At 42.7% G+C, this 20771-nt stretch overlaps 2 protein-coding genes across 2 annotated transcripts in view; one reads left to right on the top strand and one right to left on the bottom strand.

Annotated features, from left to right (window-relative positions):
* Positions 1-2486, top strand: part of HGD (homogentisate 1,2-dioxygenase) — a 42030-nt gene extending 39544 nt beyond the window's left edge. The window contains exon 14 of the mRNA XM_006090928.2: positions 2158-2486. Coding sequence (XP_006090990.1) covers positions 2158-2307 — 150 coding nt within the window. The 3' untranslated portion in view covers positions 2308-2486. The remainder of the gene's footprint in view (positions 1-2157) is intronic.
* Positions 2487-12615: 10129 nt separating this feature from the next.
* NDUFB4 (NADH:ubiquinone oxidoreductase subunit B4) overlaps positions 12616-20771 on the bottom strand; it is a 10873-nt gene continuing 2717 nt past the window's right edge. The window contains exons 2-3 of the mRNA XM_006090927.3: positions 13868-14014; positions 12616-12739 (exon numbers count right to left, since the gene is read on the bottom strand). Coding sequence (XP_006090989.1) covers positions 12677-12739; positions 13868-14014 — 210 coding nt within the window. The 3' untranslated portion in view covers positions 12616-12676. The remainder of the gene's footprint in view (positions 12740-13867; positions 14015-20771) is intronic.

Here is a 20771-nt window from a genome sequence, read left to right as displayed (position 1 = left end):
TTGCTTGTCTCAGAATCGCCTCCTGCTTTTGAAGTACTCCTCTAGGGCCACAGTAGCAGAAGATGCAGATGTCACCTTCAGCCAGCTTCTCAAGCCCAGGAGGGTCAGGACTGTGAGCAGCAGTTCTCTGCTGTTTTCTCATTTTCTGTTGCTCTCCTTTGGCATGGGATGAAACTGATGGGATTTAAAACCTGTTTTGTATTCCTCTTGAGTCCGGCTGTAAACATTGAGGCTGAACACAATTGCAGACGGCTGCGGTTCTTAATTTTATTTTAGTTTTGCATTCTTGGAGGTAGAGTTTATGGACCACAAGGAGTAATTTTATGCTGAATCATACGCAAATTTGCATTGTCTTTTTCAACAAATGCTTTCAATGCTACCTGGCTTTAAAATCAATAGCACAGACCCACCAGACTCCATGCCCAATTTGCAAACTACCTAAGCAGGGAACTTTATCTGTCCCTCTGTACAGTGCAGTCTGCTTTTAGTCCCAATCCTGGGGCCCAAGTTGGTGCAGCTGGTCTGCAGGGGGAGGCTGAGAAGAGTCTTGTCTGTTTGGCCTCAGCTCTGCTGCCCCTTGTAAGGACCTCTGTGTGGTTTTGTGCACCCCTGCTTCTCCATGAGGCATGGTCTGAGGATATCAGTTACGCCTTTGCCTCTGAAGGCTCCTGGAGGTGCACAGGCCACTCCAGGGTTGCCATTCAATAAGCTTTGGGGTGGTCAGTGTTACCAGGGAGCAGTGTTCTGCACCAGCGAGGCCTGGGACAGGGCTGCTTTCATGGGAGTATGGCTAGGGCTCGGAGCACAGATGAGGAAGTGCTCTCCTATGTGGGGCCACATGGGTTGGGAGGCCTGGGTAGCCAGGAAGCCCAGACTGCCTGGTGGGAGAGGGCCCAACACCTTATCTAGACCTAACTTTGGGCCTCCCTCACTATTTCTCATTGTGTAATTTGGACCCAGGCCCATCTATATGCCTCATCCTTATTCCAGTTTGGAATAAATTAACTTTAGCAATACTGTCTTCATAGCTCAGTGGGACTGGGGTTTTGTTACTCCAGGCAGACAGCAAGGCTCCTAAGAAGCAGTCAGCCAAGAGACAACAATAATAATGGCCATGAGAACAACCCTTATATCTGAATAGTGCTTTATACCATGTAAGGCACTTCCACAGGATCTCATCCCGTCCTCACATCAAGCCTGTCCCGGGAAGTCAGGCAGGGACAATCATCTCCATTGTTTTAGGCAAAAAGCAGTTAATTTATATTGGACACCAAACAGTACCGTGGGGCACAGAGGATTTTTAGTTACTTTTTGAAAGGAACTAAAAACTATATTTCTGAAATTTCAAAAACTATATTTTTGAAATTTCTAATAATGTAAGCACATAAGAATTGTAGGATCTTATTTTGTTTGGTTGGTTTTTATTATTTTAAAAAGCCACAGAGAGTAGGAAATTCAGCCATCGGTGAAGCTGGAATGTCTACAGTGCACAGAGCCCTTACATGTTCTTACTGTGGCAGACAAAATCCTCCTGAACACACAGGACATCCACCCATTCATTCCCTCCTGGGATAGGGTTTCTAAAGGAACAACAGCCATTCCTGCCTCCTACTTCTCTTCTCCTCACTCTCTCTTTTCCTCCTTTTCTTTTTCCCAACTCATATCTTGGTCAGAGTCCTGAAAAATAAAGCTTTGCCACTTCTTGCTATCATCACCTTAGACAAGTCATTTCCCAGGGCTAAGCCTTAGTGTCCACCTCTGCAAAATGGGGAGTGTGACCTCCCTCACACAGACATAGCCACAGTCAATGACAGCCTCCGAGAGGTGAATAGTACTATGACTCGCCCACCTCTGCCCTTGGATCCAGCAAATTTAGCTCCATAACACTACAAGGACAAGGTGAGGCTTATGTGTCCAATTTCATTTTATAGAATGAAACTGGAGGCACTGAGAAGTTCGAGGCCTTCCGTAGGTATCGCCCACGTATGAGGGTAGGGTCAGAGTCAGAAGCCAGGGCCTTGGGCCTGCTCTCCACCCCACGCTAGCATTCAAGACTTACTATTCAGAGATTCTGCCTACTCACCCCTTGTCTCTTGAAATCTAGTCAGATGTGTTTTGTTATCCACCTCATCTTTTCTTTCTCGTCATTTCCTACAGGCATTTATGTTTGAGTCTTCTCTAAGCATGGCCGTCACCAAGTGGGGGCTCAAGACCTCTCACTGTTTGGATGACAACTACTACAAGTGCTGGGAGCCTCTCAAGAGCCACTTTACCCCCAATTCCAGGAGCCCAGCAGGACCTAAGTGAGACGGGAGCATTGCTGCCTAGTTGAGAATGGATTTGTTTCCCTTAGAATCTGGTGACTTCTGGCAGTATTGGGAGAGGGGGCGGGTTAAAATGAAAACTCACATTTTGATAGTCAAGTGACTGAGACATTGATAGAAATGTATTTGGAAAGTTCTATGGCTGTCAGCTTAATTACTCAATAAATACTTCCTGGTGTTGTGTGGAAGTGGCAATCGGTCCTAATCAGCACTGGATGGAGCAGACCTGTGGCGGCCAGGACTGGAGACCACACCATTGGACTGAGACCCCTTTGCATGCACTCAGCCTGGGATTCTTTATTCCAGAAGCACGAGTCCAGGGCATCTGCCACAGACCACAAGACCAAGTCACAAGGAAGGACAGGCCAACATAAGGACCAGGAGTTCAGGCTGAAGCCACGGTCCCAGGAATCAGCTCAAGCATAGGGAAGCAAAGGGGGTCAGCAGAGCTTTAAGCATCTAGTGTCATCCTTAAACAAATGGGCAGCCAGGGCAGCCACTGTCTAATCTTAGTCACATAGCAGCCAGTACAGTGATGATGGACAAGAAGCTCAGCCACTGAGAGTGAGCATCATTCACTGAGGGCTCCAACTGCCCTGATTTTCACACTGAAAGCCCCACATCCCAGAACACCCCTCAGTCTTGGTCCAAGGAGGACAGTTAGTCACCCTACTATTCACTCACCTATCAGCCCATTTGCTAACCATGCTTTGAGTCCTTACTATGTGCCAGCTACAGAGTGAGACGCTGGGGATGAATGATTGAAAAGGAAGAAGTGAGCTCACAGTCTGGGGAGATCTGGGCCGAAGATGATCAAGGGCCGCTGTGCTCGGACCACAACAAAACAGGCAATGCTGGGGGGAAAGCTGCTCCGAACAGCTCCCTTCCCATGGCCAGCATTCCCCCAGAGGACTGGGCTGCCCGGAACTTTGAGTTGATTAGATTCTCCTGGAATGAGGAGACAGGCACATCAGAACAGAAAGGAATGGGAAGTGGCATTTAGTTCTGTAGTTTTAGCACATTTCCCCCACTTTGTTGCCATAGTAGCAATGTTCATATGCTGCTACCAGATTTTTGTTCAGTGATGTGTAGTGAGAGTCAGCCATGTGTCAGGGTCTAGGAACTAGGGTTGCCAGATAAAATACAAGATGCCCAGTTAAATTGGAATTTCAAGTAAACCCTGAGTAATTGAATATGTGCTTTGGACATACTTGTACTAAAAAATTATTCAGGATTTATCTGAAATTTAAATTTAACTGGGAAGTCTGTATTTTTATTTGCTCAATCTGGCAACCCAGTGAAGGATATGGTGGTCAAGCGGATAGATGTGTCCCCTACCCTTACAGAGGTTATGTTCTAGAGAGGGAGACAGATGAAATAACATAAATACAAGCTGTGAAACATGCCAAGAAGAAAACAAACAGGAACTGAGTTGGGAGTAACAGCTGGGATGGGGAGATCTTTCATTAGAGAGGGAAGTCTTCAACGAAGAAGTGACATTTAGCCAGACCTAAAGGATAGGAAGGAACAAGTCATTGGAGGAGGAGGGTTGGGCTGGAGTGGGGTCAGGAGGAGGAGCATTCTAAGAAAAGGCCTTGTGGGTTCAAAAAACTCAAAGGAAAGTGGGCACCCAGAAGTGACCATGGTGATGGTACAGGGAAAAGGCAACGTTGTCCTGGACCCATGAGCAAAATTGATGAATTCCCGAATGTTAAGTGAGGACTTAATGTTGCTACATGTGCTACACGTGTCCATGGTGGCAATTCTGCTAACCACCCCCTATCAGCTTCCTTCCCTCCCACTCCCCACTCTCCCTGGGCTCATCTCCCAAACAACCCACACTGAGACAACCACTGAAATATTTTATTCCCCAACTCAGCCTTTTCACAAGGAGCTCTATGTAACCCTGCCTCTATACATACCTAAACTCTCACCTATTTCGGTCCATTTTGCCGCCTAGCCTTCAATTAGATATTATCAACTTCATAGAATTGCAGCAAAGCCTTCCTAGAGCTAAGGCAACGTTCTGGGTTTGCATCCATTTAGCATCGAAGCCCATGTACTTTCTCCCCGCTGCTGGCAGCAGCTCGTCAGCTGGAGACAATATTTCACCCAAGCCAGGCTGTTCACACTAATTAAAAAAAGATTTAGTTTTCTCCTGTTGTGCTTCAGATCAGCTAGAAAGATCTGTATCGTTTCCTTAATTCCCTATTTTCGAATATCATCGTTCCGTTTGCTGTTTCCTTATAACGATGAGATGCCACAGGAACCTAACTCCTGTTTATAGCAGTGAGCCTCTGGTAACATTTGTTTCATTATTTGTCGTTTCACTTCAAGTCACAGAACCTATTGACAACATTTAGTGAGGACGTACTGTACCTTCCTCTACTAGGCTCCCCAAGAAACATTATCGTTTTGCTTAGAAATAGAAAATCTCTTTTATAAAAAAGGCACCCTGACGAGGTTTCCTCCTATGATAGGATGGTTTCTGCCAGATCCCCTTGGCATATTTATATATTTTCCTGTGGGAGAGGGTGCGATAGAAGCCACCCTTCTCTTTTTTCTTTTTGAGAGACTTCTCTCACAGCCAGGATACTAGTAATGGCTGTGGGCCAATGGTTCTCAACATGGAGGAATTTGCACCCCCGACCCTGACAACTGGCAAAGTCTAGAGCAGTGGTTCTCAACCTTGGCTGCACATTAGAATCACCTGGAAATCTTTTTAAAATCCTGATTTCTGGGCCTCATCCTCTGGAAATTCTGTTTCTTTGTTATGGGGTGGGGCCAAAACATTAGTAACAAAGAAACAGAATTTCCGGAGGATGAGGCCCAGAAATCAGGGTTTTTAAAAGATTCCCAGGTGATTCTAATGTGCAGCCAAGGTTGAGAACCACTGGTCTAGAGACATTTTTGGTTGTCACAACTGGGGAGGGTGCTACTGGCATCTAATAGGTAAAGGCTAGAGATGCAGGTAAACATTTTACAATGGAATGATCTGGACTAATTCATTCTACTATAGTTGAGTGTCCATAGTGCCAACATTGAGAAAGCCTGCTCTGGATACAGTGGTTGTCAACTTCAGCTGTTCACTGGATCCCCTGGTAGCATCTAAAACTCCAAGTGCCCAGGCTATACCTCAGATCAACTAAATTAGAAACACTGGACATGGAACCCAAATGAGATATTTTTGGCAACCGCTCAGGTGATCCCCATTGCACAGGCAAGGCTGAGGACCAGGGTTATTTGGCAGGGGGGATTTTGATCCTGACATGCTTGTTTTTAAGCATAATTATTAGATACTTACTAATATAACAGCCATTATATATGAATTTAATTTGTTTGGGAGAATAGTAACTAAGGAATCCAGACCGCGCTTTCATAGCTGAATGAGTCTGAGAAGTGCTTTCACCTCACTGTTTTAGAAACTACTTTAAAAGCAGTATACAAAGCACCCTCTGTTCCAACATCAAATCCTGGTCCAAACCAGGCTTTCCTAGAGTCTACAGAAAGGAGGTGAAAAAAAGCTCCCTAAACCTCCCAATGGTCCAGTAAACATGGAACAGGTTGGAATGTGTAGTGAGGGATTACCCAGGAGGAAAAGCAGGTTACAAGGCAGCGGGGAGGGGCTCGGTGGGGAGCGTGGGGAGAAGGGGGAAGTTAGGAAACCTAAGGCCTAGATGTAAACTGCTTAGAAGTTATAAGTTCATGTGCAGTTTCTGGGTTGCGATTTCACAGAGTGATGACAGAGTTATCACTTCTGGGGTTTTGTCCTTCTGGAAAGATATTTTACTACTAAGATGAAAATGAAAAAAAAAAAGATTAAAGGATCCACAGGGGTACATTTCTATTAAAAAAAATGAAGAAAAAAAAGACTTGAGGGCTGACATTTAGATGTCTTCTATTTATTTATCAGCTAACCTTCAATTAGCTATTATCAGCTTCATATAATTGCATCACTAATCTGAGGTATGTCCAAATTTATTTGTGTGGGGGGAGCCTGGGTCACTAATGTGGTACATAGCTAAGAGCATCAATTCTAGATCCACACTGCCCGGGTTCTATCCCATCTTAATTGTGTGACCATGAGCAAGTTACTTAACCTCTCTTAGTCTCTGTTTCCTCAGCTGTAAAATGTGGATAATGATAGTACCTACCTCAGAGTGTTAGTGTGAGTATAAAATGAACCAATATAGATAAATTGCTTAGAATAGTACGTCACATAATGAGCATGAAAAGCAAGGTTTTCAGGGTTATTGGTTGGGGAGGGGGGATATTTTGATCTTCACATGCTTGTTTTTAAGCATAATTATTAGATACTTATTAATATAATAGCCATTGTGTATGAATTTAATTTGTTTGGAATAATAGTAACTAAGGAATCCAGACCGTGCCTCCATAGCTGAATGAGTTGGAGCAAGTGGCTTCACCTCTCTAAGCCTGACTTTCCTCGTTTGAAAGAAGGAAATGATTTCTTTCACAGGGATTTGGTGGGGGTGGGAAGCGGGGAGTGTGAGACCAGGCATTAAAGGCACCCACACTGCTTTCTGGGCAGTGAGCATAGACATATATCAGCTACTGTTATTGTTAATTGTTGCTATTGTGACTCAGTGAATATTTATTAGTTCCTGCCTCACAGAGGCTATTGTGCTACCTACTGTAGGAGACACTGGAATGAGTAAGCAAAGGTCCTTGTCCCCAAATAAACTAGCACTGAGCTGAAGATTAAGGTCTGTATGTACCCTTCTAATGCAATAAGTAACAGAAGTTCAAAGTGTGGAAAATTTAGAAGTACCGCCTCCTTTTCATCATCTTTTAGATCTTTAAACAAAAAAAACGTATTGAGATCAATGGCACATAATAGGTGATATACTGCCCCCTCAAAAGGGTATATTGTATAAGATTTAATTTTATATAAATTCTGAGATCCATGAAAAAAGAGAAAATCATATTGAAGTTCAATTTCAGATCACAACAATGCATATTAATAGTTCAATTAAAGTGAAAGTTAAGATAGAACCTAAAGTGTCTTTGATACAAGCCCAGTAAGTGCTCACTTCATTAATAGGTTCTTGGAAACTGACTTTGAATGAAACAATGTATAAAGAAACAATTTTACCATAGGCTAACTGACATAAACAACAGTTTACAGCACAAAAATATCACTGAACTTTTAAATAAAGACCCAAAACATTTTGTTGTTGTTAATCCTCATCCGAGGATAAATGATTTTTTTTTTTTTTTTTTTTAGAGTGAGTGGAAGGGAGGGGGAGAGACAAAGAGAGAGAAACATTGCCATAACCAGTTTGGCTCAGTGGATAGAGCGTCGGCCTGCGGACTGAAGGGTCCTAGGTTCGATTCCAGGCAAGGGCTTGTACCTGGGTTGTGGGCACATCCCCAGTAGGGGGTGTGCAGGAGGCATCTGATCGATGTTTCTCTCTCATTGATGTTTCCAACTCTCTATTCCTCTCCCTTCCTCTCTGTTAAAAAAAAAAATCAATAAAATATATTTTTTTTAAAAAGAGAGAGAGAAACATCAATGTGAGACACATTGATTGGTTGCCTCCCGCACGTGCCCCAACCAGGGCTGGGGATGGAGCCTGCAACAGAGGTACATGCCCTGACCAGAATCAAACCCAAGACCCTTCAGTCCACAGACCAATGCTCTATCCACTGAGCCAAAACAGCTAGGGCCCAAAACATTTTTAATAGTAAACATTGAAGCTAATGTGAGCTATACAAAATTTAATAAATATTAATAAAAATAAGATCATTATTTTTCAGTTCAGGGTCTCCAGTGGCTGGAGCCTATGCAGGCAGCTCAGGGCGCAAGGTGGACTCAGCCCTGGACAGGACACCATTCCATTGCAGGGTGCAGATAAAGGGATTTCCACTAGTCTCCTGAAAAAAAATTGGGGTTCTATCAGAAGGAAAGAAAGGGGAGGTGGGTGTCAGTGGGCAACAGCCAGTGACCACTATGAATGCCTTCTTATGAGAATTTGGCAAGAATAATATGGGAGGTACTAGGTTTGAATCCAATATCTTTACTCTCACAACCCCCAAAGGACAAATCTGCTAATAATTGCTTTACACAGAAAATGCTCCCTGGTTTCTCTCTAAATCTATGCCTGTTGAAATGACTTTTCAAGTCCTCTGTTTGTATAAGGGAAAGAGGTTAGCTGGCAAAGGTCTCAGTTGTCCCATCCGTCTCATTTCTAATCACAAACACGTGACATGGGCCATCAGGGCAGTAGGTCTTAATCACAACCTGCACTCCTAATCCTTAAATAGACAGGGTTTCTTAAAGAATTGAACAAGTCATGTTTCCTGTACAAACCTTTCCTATAGCATTGTGAGACTGGCAGTTTTTTAAAGATCCTTCCAGCTCTAACATTCTACATACTGATGAATGTGCAGAAAATCTAAACGTGCAAGTGGGCGTCCCTGCTCTTGAAGGTGTTATCTACTTACCTATTTATTTTTCATTTACAGTTTGCATTTAAAACTATTTTGTATTCGTTTCAGGGATACAGCACAGCAGGTAGACATTTATATACTTTACAAGCGTTCCCGCCAATAATTCAAGTGCCCACTTGGCACCATAGATAGTTATTACAATATTGTTGACTGTACTGTATTCCCTCTGCTGTACTTTACATCTTCGTGCCTATTTTGTAACTGCCAATTAGTACTTCTTAAGGCGTTATCACTTAAACCCTCCAGGCTGAGTCAGATGTTTTCTCAGTACTGGACTCCCCACAGCGTTGGTCTTTATCCCTTTCAAAGAACGGTTAAAGACATGCCCTTTCTTAGTCAGGCTGCCCAGATTTAAGTTCTATCTCAGCCCTTATTAGCAACTTATTTAACCTCACTAAATCTTGCCTGCATAATGGGGATCTTTAAGGTATGCTGGGAGGTATATAAAGCTCTCACTTGAGCTTAGTGCCTGGAACACAAGTAAAAGCTTAATAAATGTTGACTGCTGTAATTGTTTTTCATCATTGTGAGTTCCTCCAAAGAGCTGTATCTTCTGCATATTAGTATCCTCAGTGCTTAATAAATAATCAGGGCTCAATGAGAGTTTGACCAACGCAGGGGTGACGTAATGGCCAGTGTTCTACTAGAATTCTGTGGGACAAAGGCTCCTCCTCCCAGTGGCTCCAGGAAATCAAACAGCCCCAGTTCCTGCAGGCCAACAGCAGCTCATTCTCCTTGCAACCTGCAGTGGTATCTCCTCCCAAACACCCTGATGGGACCAGATCACTTCTGTGTCATCCCTTCTGCAGAGCATGATTTTGGAGAAGCTGCCTATCAACGTCTGATAGCTTCAGGTAGATTGATCACCCCCATCCCCATCTCCCCTCTCCCAAGCCACTCCAGGCAAAACAAGAATACTCCTCAATGGTGTTTCCGTCTGTTTTAAAGTATGAATAAAACCCTCTTTAGAAAACTTTGTGTTCTTATTGATAGGAAACATTTAAGTTTTTAAAAAGTGCTTCATTATGCAAATGTAGTTTTAATAGGAGTCCCCTACCACCTTCTTCTCCTACCCGTGACCATTTCATATCATATTGCAGCCCCTGAGTCCCTCCTATTGATTTCTGGAGCAGCCTCAGCCAGTTGCCTCCTTCCCCACCTACAAGATTGTTCCAGAGCCTAATTATTAAGTAAGAGATGAATGATTTAAATGTAATTGGTGATAGAAGAATTGACTCAAAACTAATAAGGTAATAGTCCTTGTGATTATGGGGAAATGAACTTGAACTTTAGTGACAGGTTTGCTCCAGAAATCTCAGATGTTTCACCAGCCATCCACCTCCAGGGGCATTCAGAGGTCAGATGTCAGACTTTGACTTTGTTTAAATCCTGAAGCTTGGCAATGAGTTCGCCGTACACTGAATTTTCTTGGGATGATGCTGTCCAAGTAGATGCTGGAGTCTCTCTGGGCCACCGTAGGCATCAGCAGAAGGAGTCTCTATGCCAGCTGGAGAAGTGGCAATAAACAAGGCAAACCAGAGGGGAAACTATTGGAAGTATTACAATCATATTTATAGGTACAAATGGGTCCTCTAATAGAACACAAAATTGTATTTTTTTAGGAAGTGGCAGTGTAAGCTTTGAAAATTCAGAATCTTTGAAAATACTTTATAGCAATATATTTTTATTAATTTTAAAGTGTTGTCAAGTCAGTTTCTTGTACAGATTCTAACTTCTTAAAATACCCCATTAATGATCCTGAAGAATGTACATAACCAGTACTCTATATCTCCCCCAAAGTTATTAGAAGACTGTGTCAGATGCCACCAGGAATGAGAAAAAAATAAAAAATAAGCCAGGACTGAACGTAATGGGATTTCAATCAGAGCATGAATGCAATCTTTTTCTCTAGGCAGGATCCACAATAAAAGGTAAAAGAAAACATGGTATTGAAACAAACCAGCCTGTTAGAGATGCAATTTTGTTTCATAGAGGAAGGGATGTCATACAAGATAAGGACTTATTAAGAAGGCTGGCTCCTCAGACATGCATAAAGGAGAACGAATAGATAATATCTTTAGACTTTCATAAAGCTTTCAGCAAGTTCACATCCCAATGAGTCATCCTGCGATTGGCAGAGATCATCCTCAGGGATCCAGAATGACCTTGCAGGGATGCAAGTTCAACCAGCTTACTCCTGCTTGCTGCCTTCAATGGCTCCCATTGCTGTCAGAATAGTCTGAACTTCTTAACTGTGAGAGGGCCTTATGATATGGTTCCAGTTACCTCCCTCAGTACATGTCACTTTGCTAGCTCAGCATTTGAACCACTTTCTTATGTTTGAGAATTCCTTACCTGCCTCACATTTTAGAACTAAATATGCCATGTGCTTGCTTTTTCAGCCTTCCTTGCAGCTAGCACTCAGGCAAATGACGTAGGCTTGGCCAATCATATTCTCCTGGACTCAGGAGCAGGTGATGCGAAGATGAGTTCTTGACCCAACAGAGGCAGGGTAACCAGTGTGGGATCTGTGCCCAGTGCCCAAAGCTAGCAGCATCAGTCAGACACATAGCATGCACTTACTGCTCAGATGAGATGGCCATTGCTGTTCTCACAAGACCACCTCTGGGTGTGATATGGGTCATTGTGATTAAAAAAATCTTTTACAATTAAACTCTTAAGAACATATTGCTCAATAATTCTCAAAGTTAAAAAAATGTTTTAAAAATTCTGACTATGCCTCTCTGGGTACTGTTTTTCTACCAAAGATATACTGTAAATGTTTTTTCTATTACTAAGGTGTACTAACATAACTCCAGATGAAAGAAGACTGGTATGATCAAGAACTAATATCTTTATCTTGTTTATGCCTTAAAATCTTTAAGAAAAAAGACATATTACATCAGAAAAATTGGGCAGTGGATTTCAGCAAGCAAATAACAAATATAAAGGAACAAAAATGTTTTAAAAAAGTGAGGCCTCAATAATAAAATGCAATTAAAATTTTCATCAATCAGGTTTAAAATAATGTAAACACTCACTGAGATCTTAATGTGTGCTTCTATTCTAAATACTTTCAATAATTCACTAATGAGTCCAATAACAATGTAACTATTATTCCTATATTGTTTTAAAGATAAGGAAACTGAAACAAGAATTCAGATACTTCCCAGCTCAGCAGGGACACAAAGCCAAAGAGATAAGAAGGTGGGACTGAAAAGTTCCAACCCTCTAACCACAGGGCTGGTTCTCCTGGCAACCTGCCCTCATCCTCAGGTAGGGTCCGAAAGTCACCTAATTAACATAAGTTACCTTTATCTCATCACTTAGGAAATCCCAAGGGTTTTAGAAGCTCCATGCCAGAAACAGGGACAAAAACAAAATATATATATTTATTATCAATCACAGTATCACAGGATTTGGCTTTAATCTGAAGCTATAACTATCTCCTGATCATTTTGAGTTCTTGTACCTGGGAAAAAGTAGACCAAAAAAAAACCCCAACACACACCACCACAGTTTTCAGAGTTGCTGTTACACAATGAGAGCAGGAGGGGATATGCCTGAACCCAGGGGATTCACTAGTGCATCTTGGTGCTTCCATGTTCAGTGATAACTATAAACAGGCAACTGCTTCAACAATGGCCTGATGATACTAAAGTAATTACTGTTCTGGCTTATAGTAGGCACGTATTTGTTGAATGAGTAAATGAATGAGCGTGCATCTGTTTCTCCATTAAACTATGAATGCTCACAAAGTTCTACAATGTTCGGCAAACATTTGTTGAATCAAGGTAACATTAAGAATGAGAAACTATTTCATGATTAATAGATTTATTAAACAACAATACATATACTGGTAGTCGTCATGGTCAGCCTTAATATGAGATGTTGTATCTTCTGTCCAATTTTCCTTCCTTGATAAGTTTTTCTTTTCTATCCTGAGTAAACAGAAAAAAAAAACACAAAAATAAACAACAAGCAAACATTAAGAACAATGCATTCTGGCACAACTCAGGATACAATTCTAAAAAACAGGAATGAAATGCTCCAAACCTAATTCCACCTCCCTCCTTTTAAAACCTATGGAGCATGAGTGAGGAAATAGTAGTCTGAAAAAAATAAAGGAACAATAAGAGACTACTGCTACTGGAAAATATCTTACCCACATTTTAGTAAGTAAAATTGTATTACTCCACTAAAAAGCATATATCGTAAGCAAAATGCAATTACCTGCTGGGTAAGTGTGGCCTACCTTCCTGTTAAGCAATATTTATCAGACAATCAAAAAGATATACACTCTAACGGGAGAGTGGACTGGCTGGTTTAAGGCAGAGCTAGGTAGGTGGGCACCAGTCTAGACGGCAATGTGAGGCAGAAGCTGGGACAGGGGTTCCAGCATTAGAGTGTCTAGCGTCAGAGATAAGCCTGGCTTTCTCTGCAATCATATGCCCAAGCCTCTGACGGCAGTGATACCCAGCACAGGCTGCCTTTGCTTTCTGTGTTAGGGTATTAATAAGTTTTAACATGAATTTGCAAAGTGTAACCAATATAACTAGAATTCACACAAATAGGGAATACACTAAATGATTTATGTATGTTGCTAATACTTAACCCAAAAAAATCTCCTTGTAAAACAAATGAATTAAGAAAACTAAATACAAAAATTTGCAAAGATATCTAAAGGTTAATCAGAATAAGTTTAACTTCTACACATCTTCTAATGAGAAAAAAAAGACATTAAACTTCTTAAAAGTTATTTTTGTATTTTCTTGTGTATTACTCACAGTATAATTTCCTTACACCATCTAAAATATACCAGGAAAACTCTTTCATGAGTAAATTCCAGTCTTAGAAATTTCAATTGATCAATTTATTACTTTAAACTCTAGAGCAACTATTATACTTGAAAGACCCAGAGATTAGTGATTTTTAACAAAGCATATTTCTATGAGTTGAAACGATAAAGAAATAAAACCAAACATATAACTCAATTATGTTTTATCTCGTGCTGGAAAAGAATAAAGATAAAAGAGCACAAAAACTAAACCTCAGGTCCTGATACTTACTCTGTCAGTTTTAAAAACGTAATACCAGAAGATGAGGGGCCCAATTCCAATCACAGCTCCTAGGAGTGAGTTCTTGGGAGTGGGTCTGAAATTGGGATAGACATTTGCTGTTCTTGCGAAGGTCCAACGAGCCAAGGCAGGATCTTCCTAGAATTAATAACAAAACGTTACAGCAACGTAAACAGGGCCACACTACCTCATCAGGACTTCTGTGGGGGAGCATAGGAGATGCTGTCCCTTTGTTCTTTCCTACAGTTAAGGGTACATTCTGAATATTCCTAGATAGCTTCAGGGAAGATCTTTTATTTCTATTGGCTGAATAATTCTCTGATGATCGTGTTCAAATCCTTCAAAATTTAAAAGCACTTTTATAACAACCTTCAGGTTTCTATTTACTTAAGATTTAAGAATCCTCATCTTTTTCTTTTCTTGTTTTTAAATATATTTTTATTGATTTCAGAGAGGAAAGGAGAGGGAGAGAGAAAAACATCAACGACAACAGAATCATTGATTAGCTGCCTTCTGCACGTCCCACACTGGGGATCGAGCCCGCAACCCAGGCATATGCCCTGACTGGGAATTAAACCGTGACCTCCTGGTTCATAGGTAGATGCTCAACCACTAAGCCACACCAGATGGGCAAGAATCCTAATCTTTTTAAAGCTGTCAGAAAAGCTACTTTTTCTCTTTGATCATTTTTATTTATTCTATTTTGGATTGTTTTAGCATCATCATCTTTCTTGAAGTGTGACCAACAGAACCACAGAGTATTCCCAATGATGACCAATAGATTTCATATGCTCTGTCATGCTCTGTACTTTGTTACCAACCCTTTATAATGTTACCCCCACATTGGTCTTTCCAGGCTACAAGATGCAGGAAGGTGAAGACTAAGATAGGCTAACTATGAGCTTTAAGTTTTTTAAGCAGACTTGACTGATATTTTTAAGAGCAAAATATTATATTTCACACTATTAAAATAGTTTTGTAGCCAGGACAAGGCTGTTGTTAAAAAAATAATTATTGTCTTTCTTAAGAAAAATTAATTGTCCATTTCAATATGTTTATACTAGAATAACTATGTACCCCAAATTCATAATTAAATTTAATTAGCTACATCCCCAAATGATTTTACAAAATTATTCACTCCAGTTAATTGATTGATAAAAATAAGAAAATGAAACGAGCTTTAAAATCTTAATACTAAGCAGTAAGGAGAACATTCAAGGTCCCAATCAATACCAAGAAGTCATAATTGGTAGGACTAAATTACTTAAACTGGATCTTTCACAGTAACATTTTATAGCAAACTGTTTGCAGAAACAGCAAAAGTGAAGACATAATATATAAATTGAAGGGGAATTTGAGCTCAGTACATCTATTCTTTTACCTATCCCTTCTGCTATTAATGTATTTGAATGACTCTCCCATGAATTATCAAATGCCAGTCACCTCTCTACACTTTGATATGTGACAGATCTGCCTTCTAGAAACACATTTCATTTCAGAAAAAGGAAATACCCCATGACCATAGTTCATTGAGCCCAGTACTGTTGTTAAGAGATGTTCCAATACACACAACATGGGGGACAGAATCCTTTAACATCACTCCACATCTGGACTACCAGTAGCATGTGACATGGTGAACAATCCTTCCTGAAATCATGGGTTTCCATGACATACACCAGCTAGTTTTTCCTCCGTTCTGATCATTCCCTTTTAGTCTCTTTTGCTCTTCTTCCTTACTCGCCAATCCTATATAATAAAAAGCTAATATGCAAATAGACCGAACGGTGGAACAACCGAACAACTGGTCACTATGATGTGCGCTGACCACCAGGGGGCGCACGCGGAACATGGCGGGCATTGGCAGCAGGCGGCAGAGTGCGGAACATGGCGCGCATTGGCTGTGGTGGGATGGTGAAGCAGGTGACCAGGGGCACCAGTCCAAGGTGGGGCGCTGGTTGCTGTCATCAGGGCGAGCCTCTGGTGGTTACTGAAAATTCTTTGCTCCCGTGCACTGCGGTCCTGCCCGGCCCATGCCGGAGCCGCCCTGCTCACACCCGCTGCCAGTGCCCAGTGCTGGTGCTCAACATTGTCAGCGGGTGCGAGCGGCAGCTGCCAGTCCCGATCGCCCCTGGGGGCTTCTCCACCTCCCCCTGCTCCTGAGGGGTGATTGGGGCAGCAGCTGCCGCTCGCACCCGCTCGCACCCGCTGACGGCACAGCCCTGCTCACACTCGCTGCTTGTGCCGGCCCAAATCGCTCCACATCATCAGTAGGTACGAGCGGCGGGAGGAGGGCTGCTGACAGGGAGAGGCTGGGCGGGGGGTGCAGAGGATGGGCTGAGACCTGTCCCTGTGCCCACCGCAGCCTCATGGCCCACAGTTCCTATCAAGGTACACAAATTCATGCACTGGGCCCCTAGTCTCTTAATATTGGCCCTCAGAATTTGTTGGCCGTTCCTCTTTACATTCACTCTATTGGTGATCTCCTCCAGTCACATGGCTTTTAACATCCATCTGTAGGCTGATGACTTGAGAAATTATACCTGTAGCCCTTGATCTCTACCCTAAACTCCAGACATAATATCCAACTACCATACTGTCTAACAGACATGTCAAATGTGATGTCTCATCCCCAAGTGATTTCCCAGCGTTCCACTCCACCTCTATCCCTGCTCCTCACATTCTTCTCTATCTTGGTAAAAAGCAAGTTCATTCTTCCCATTGGTTAGGTAAAAAACCTTGGAGTCATCCTTGACCCCTCTCTATCTCTTACACTTTCCAACCAATTTGCCAATAACTTACAAGGCCTGGTCTAATCTAGACCAGGTATCCTTCTGACCTCATTTCTTCCTACTCTGCCCTCATCTTTCCCCATGTTACCCACAATGATCTCTTCAGAATGTTTGCAATTAAGTAAGTGTAGGGCGCAGGTATAGGGTTAAGCCTTGAACCCACAACCCTGGGATTAAGAGTCCCATGCTCTACCAACTGAGCTGGCCCAGCACATGTGGTGCCCAACACGGGGCCTGAGTTCAGGGGAACTACAGTTGTCAGGTGAGGACGCTCCAGTGAAGCACGTGCAGAAAACAAAAAGGAAGGTAAGGAGCGAAATTTGGTGATATAAGTAGGTGTAAAACATGGGAAATTCAGGATGGCAGGAAAAGAATTTATATGTATTCATGCTTAGGCACAGGGTTGTTCTGTGAGGTATCAACAGCTTTTCAAATTGTTCGATTTTGTAAGTAAAACCTGCCCATGTTTTCCTGAGGAAGGAAAAGTAAATGTAGAGACATGGGAGAAGGTAGGAAAACAACTTAGAGATCGTTATATAGTTGAAGGTCCAGGGAAAATTCCTCTCTCTACTTTCAGTCTGTGGTCCCTGATTTGGGACTGCCTAGAGCCCACTCCTGAAAGCGAATGGATGAATGTGGCAGGGAACTAAGATGGAGAGTGGAAGGTTACCATAGGCTTAATATTGTTGCAAAGGTTTGCCTCTTACCTGGAGACTTCTTATTATGGAAATATTTTATTCACGGTTGTGCTGACATTGGACTAGCCTATGTTCAAGAAGCAGTATTAGCTGCCTCATTAAAGGAGCTGTTGTTCACTGGTCAGCAGAAAAGGAAAGGGGGCTGCTTTAACTGTGGCAAACTAGGGCAGTTTGCTAGAGGAAAGCATTGGCAAATGAATGCTGCTCCAAGACTGATGTTGATGATAATCCAATGCCCCCTAGGCAGGGAAACTTCAAGCAGGGCCCCGGCCCCACCAAACAGAAGGAGCCTTATCCTTAACCCCACTGCAGCCTTTCCAGTCGGCTCAGTAAACCTTTATCATTCCACCCCGGGAAGCGCAGGATTGGCAAGTTCTTCCTGGGGTGACAGATCAGGACTCAGGCAATAACAAAAAGCGCCAATCCTATTCTTAAAATGCAACTATAAAAACAAAACAAAAAAGGGGGGAGAAGGATGTTATGTGTTAAACTTTTTGAACTGCAATGCAGAGGGTTGTACAGCAGCTGAAAGGCATTAGGCCTCCTGTACAATAGCCTCTGCAGGGTTAGCCCAATGGAAGGATGCACAAACCAGATAAGAGTTTTACCAGATCTAGTAATGATGTGGGGAAGAGGTTGTGTTTTGTCTTTCCAGAAGGAGCAGTGCAGCCAATTTGGGTGCCAGAGCGTTACATGCGTCACCACAATGGACCCAGAGAAGCTCCTTGTCCCTTCGTTCAAAAGACTGAGAGTTGCCCCGATGACAGCAAAGCGGAAAAAAGAAGAAAAGGAAGGCTACGCAAGGGACTGAAGTGCCAACAAGGGGTCAGCTGAATAAGTTAACAACTGAGGCCCAGCAGATGGTAGAAAAGCAAGGAGTGGAAGCTATTCCCTCAACCATGTTTCTGGCTATGCTAGCATTGGTTAGCTGCCAGTCCTCTGTAAAGTCTTACGCAGCCAAGTCCAAGGACTCTGAGTAAATCAGCAAAAGAAACTTTTATTTAGTAGAAAAATGTTACTCTAGTTTGATTTCTCACTTATTGCTGTGTTGCACTGGCATTGTTTTGTTATTCTTACTAGTTTTAAAACGTTAACACATTGGCATTGTTTTGTTAATAGCCAGAGTTTTGTTCTTGATGTTTAAGTTTTACTTTCATTATAGTAGCTTAAAAATAAAAAAAAGAGTGAGATGTAGGGCACGGCTATAGGGTTAAGCCTTGAACTGACCTGTTGGCAAAGCCACAAACAAGTCCCAGCTTAGAGGGCACAGTCCTCTTAGCATAATTAGGCTTGACCTTATGATGCTCCCTAGATCTTACCTGGGAAGCTAATGGGCTGAGAGAGATAAGTACCAAGTGCTGCCAAAACAAGTGAAACTCACGATAACACTGTAACTATGGTGACCACTACCTTGTTTATCTATGGCTATAAAATAAAGGCTCAGCTTGCTGTCTAGATCTCTCTCTGTGGCCTCAACCAGGCACAGGAGATCCACCTAGATCCAGCTTATTCTCTCTGTCTGTCTTTTCTACATCCTTCGCCGCCCCCCCTCAAGCTCACCGAACCCTTGGCTGTGCTGGCATGGCACAAGTAAGCATACTACTATCTAAGGGCTATTGTACTTGCTGTCCCTTCTGCCTAAAATGTTATTTTCCCAGCTCCCTCACCTCTCATCTTTCAGATCTTCACTCAAATGTCACTTTATAAGCAAGGCCTTCCCTGGGCCTATCTAAAATTGCAGCTGCTCTCCCTTCCTACACACACTCCTAATCCCCTTCCTTGCTTTACCTTTCTTATCATGATCACTATCTAATATGCTAAATGATTCATTTTTTCACTTACTACCTGTCTCCCCCACTAGAAAGAAAGCTCTATACCAGTGATGGTGAACCTTTTGAGCTCGGCATGTCAGCATTTTGAAAAACCCTAACTTAACTCTGGTGCCGTGTCACATATAGAATTTTTTTGATATTTGCAACCATAGTAAAACAAAGATTTATATTTTTAATATTTATTTTATATATTTAAATGCCATTTAACAAAGAAAAGTCAACCAAAAAAATGAGTTCGCGTGTCACCTCTGACACGCGTGTCATAGGTTCGCCATCACTGCTCTATATGGACAGGGGTCTCTGCCTGTTTTGTTCTCCACTATTACCGCAACATCTAAAACAGGGCCTGGCCTATAATAGATCCTGAGTAATTATTTATTCACTGTCAATCATTCTTAAAGATTAAGCAAGTAATTTTCATGTATTGATCGGTATATGATAAAGTGTGAGACACTCAATGGACAGAACAACCAATGAGGCAGGTATTACTACCTCTGTTCTACATGACAAAATTGAAATTGCCCTAGGTCACACAACTGAAAAAGAGAAACTGTGGAGCTTAAACCTCAACTCTGGTTCAAGTCCTTACCGTTTTTAACTACATCATACTATCTGGCACATCAAACCTAATTGTGTATGTATATAATAAATGTCTCTCTCTGCACCTTCTTCACAAATAAACAGGTTTTGGCAAGAGATGATACAGCCAACTGGTTCAGCAGATGCTCTGGGTTACTTAGACCAAAGTTCAAATTCTGCTCAAACACTTGCCAAGAGTATCTACACTAATAAAAGAGAAAAATGGTAATTGGCGTATGACCGCTACCCTTCCCATTGGCTAATCAGCGTATCCTTATGCAAATTAACTGTCAGCCAAGATGGCGGCCGGCAGCCAGGCAGCTGGAAGCGAACATGAGGCTTGCTTGCTCCCGTGACTTCAGACTCCAACGTTCCCCGCCTGCCTTGCCGGCCTCTGAGCTGGCAGTTTGAAACATTCTAACAAATATAGCCGGCTGGGATCTCAGAGCTGAAGTTATACATTGTTTCGATTATAGAACTGCAAACAAACCAGCAGCGGAAGTCTCAGAGCTAGAGCCAGAGCTAAAGCTGGCCCAGAAGAAAAAAAAAAAAGAAAAAAAGGAGCGGTTGGGAGCTTCAGTCAATCAGCCCTCAGCCCCTCATCCAGACTGGCCAGGCACCCCAGTGGGGACCCCCACCCTGAAGGGTGTGTGACCAGCTGCAAACAGCCATCATCCCCTCATCCAGGCTGGCCAGGCACCCCAGTGGGGACCCCCACCCTGATCCAGGACACCCTTCAGGGCAAACCAGCCGGCCCCCAGGCCTTTATCCTATATAGTAAAAGGGTAATATGACTCCCAGCACCGGGATCAGCGGAGCCTCGAGGCCTCCTGGCACCGGATCAGCGTGACAGGGGGCAGCGCCCAAACCCCCTGATCGCCCTGCGGCTCTGTGTGTGACAGGGTGTGGCGTCCCAACCCCCTGATCGGCCCTGCTCTGTGTGTGACAGGGGGTGGCGCCCCAACCCCCCCCCCCCCCAAGGGGCCCTGCTCTGTGT

Source organism: Myotis lucifugus, unplaced genomic scaffold, assembly GCF_000147115.1.
Source record: "Myotis lucifugus unplaced genomic scaffold, Myoluc2.0 scaffold_84, whole genome shotgun sequence".
Taxonomy (NCBI): domain Eukaryota; kingdom Metazoa; phylum Chordata; class Mammalia; order Chiroptera; family Vespertilionidae; genus Myotis; species Myotis lucifugus.
Note: the sequence above shows the minus strand (reverse complement) of the source record. Positions and strands in the feature narration are given on the sequence as shown.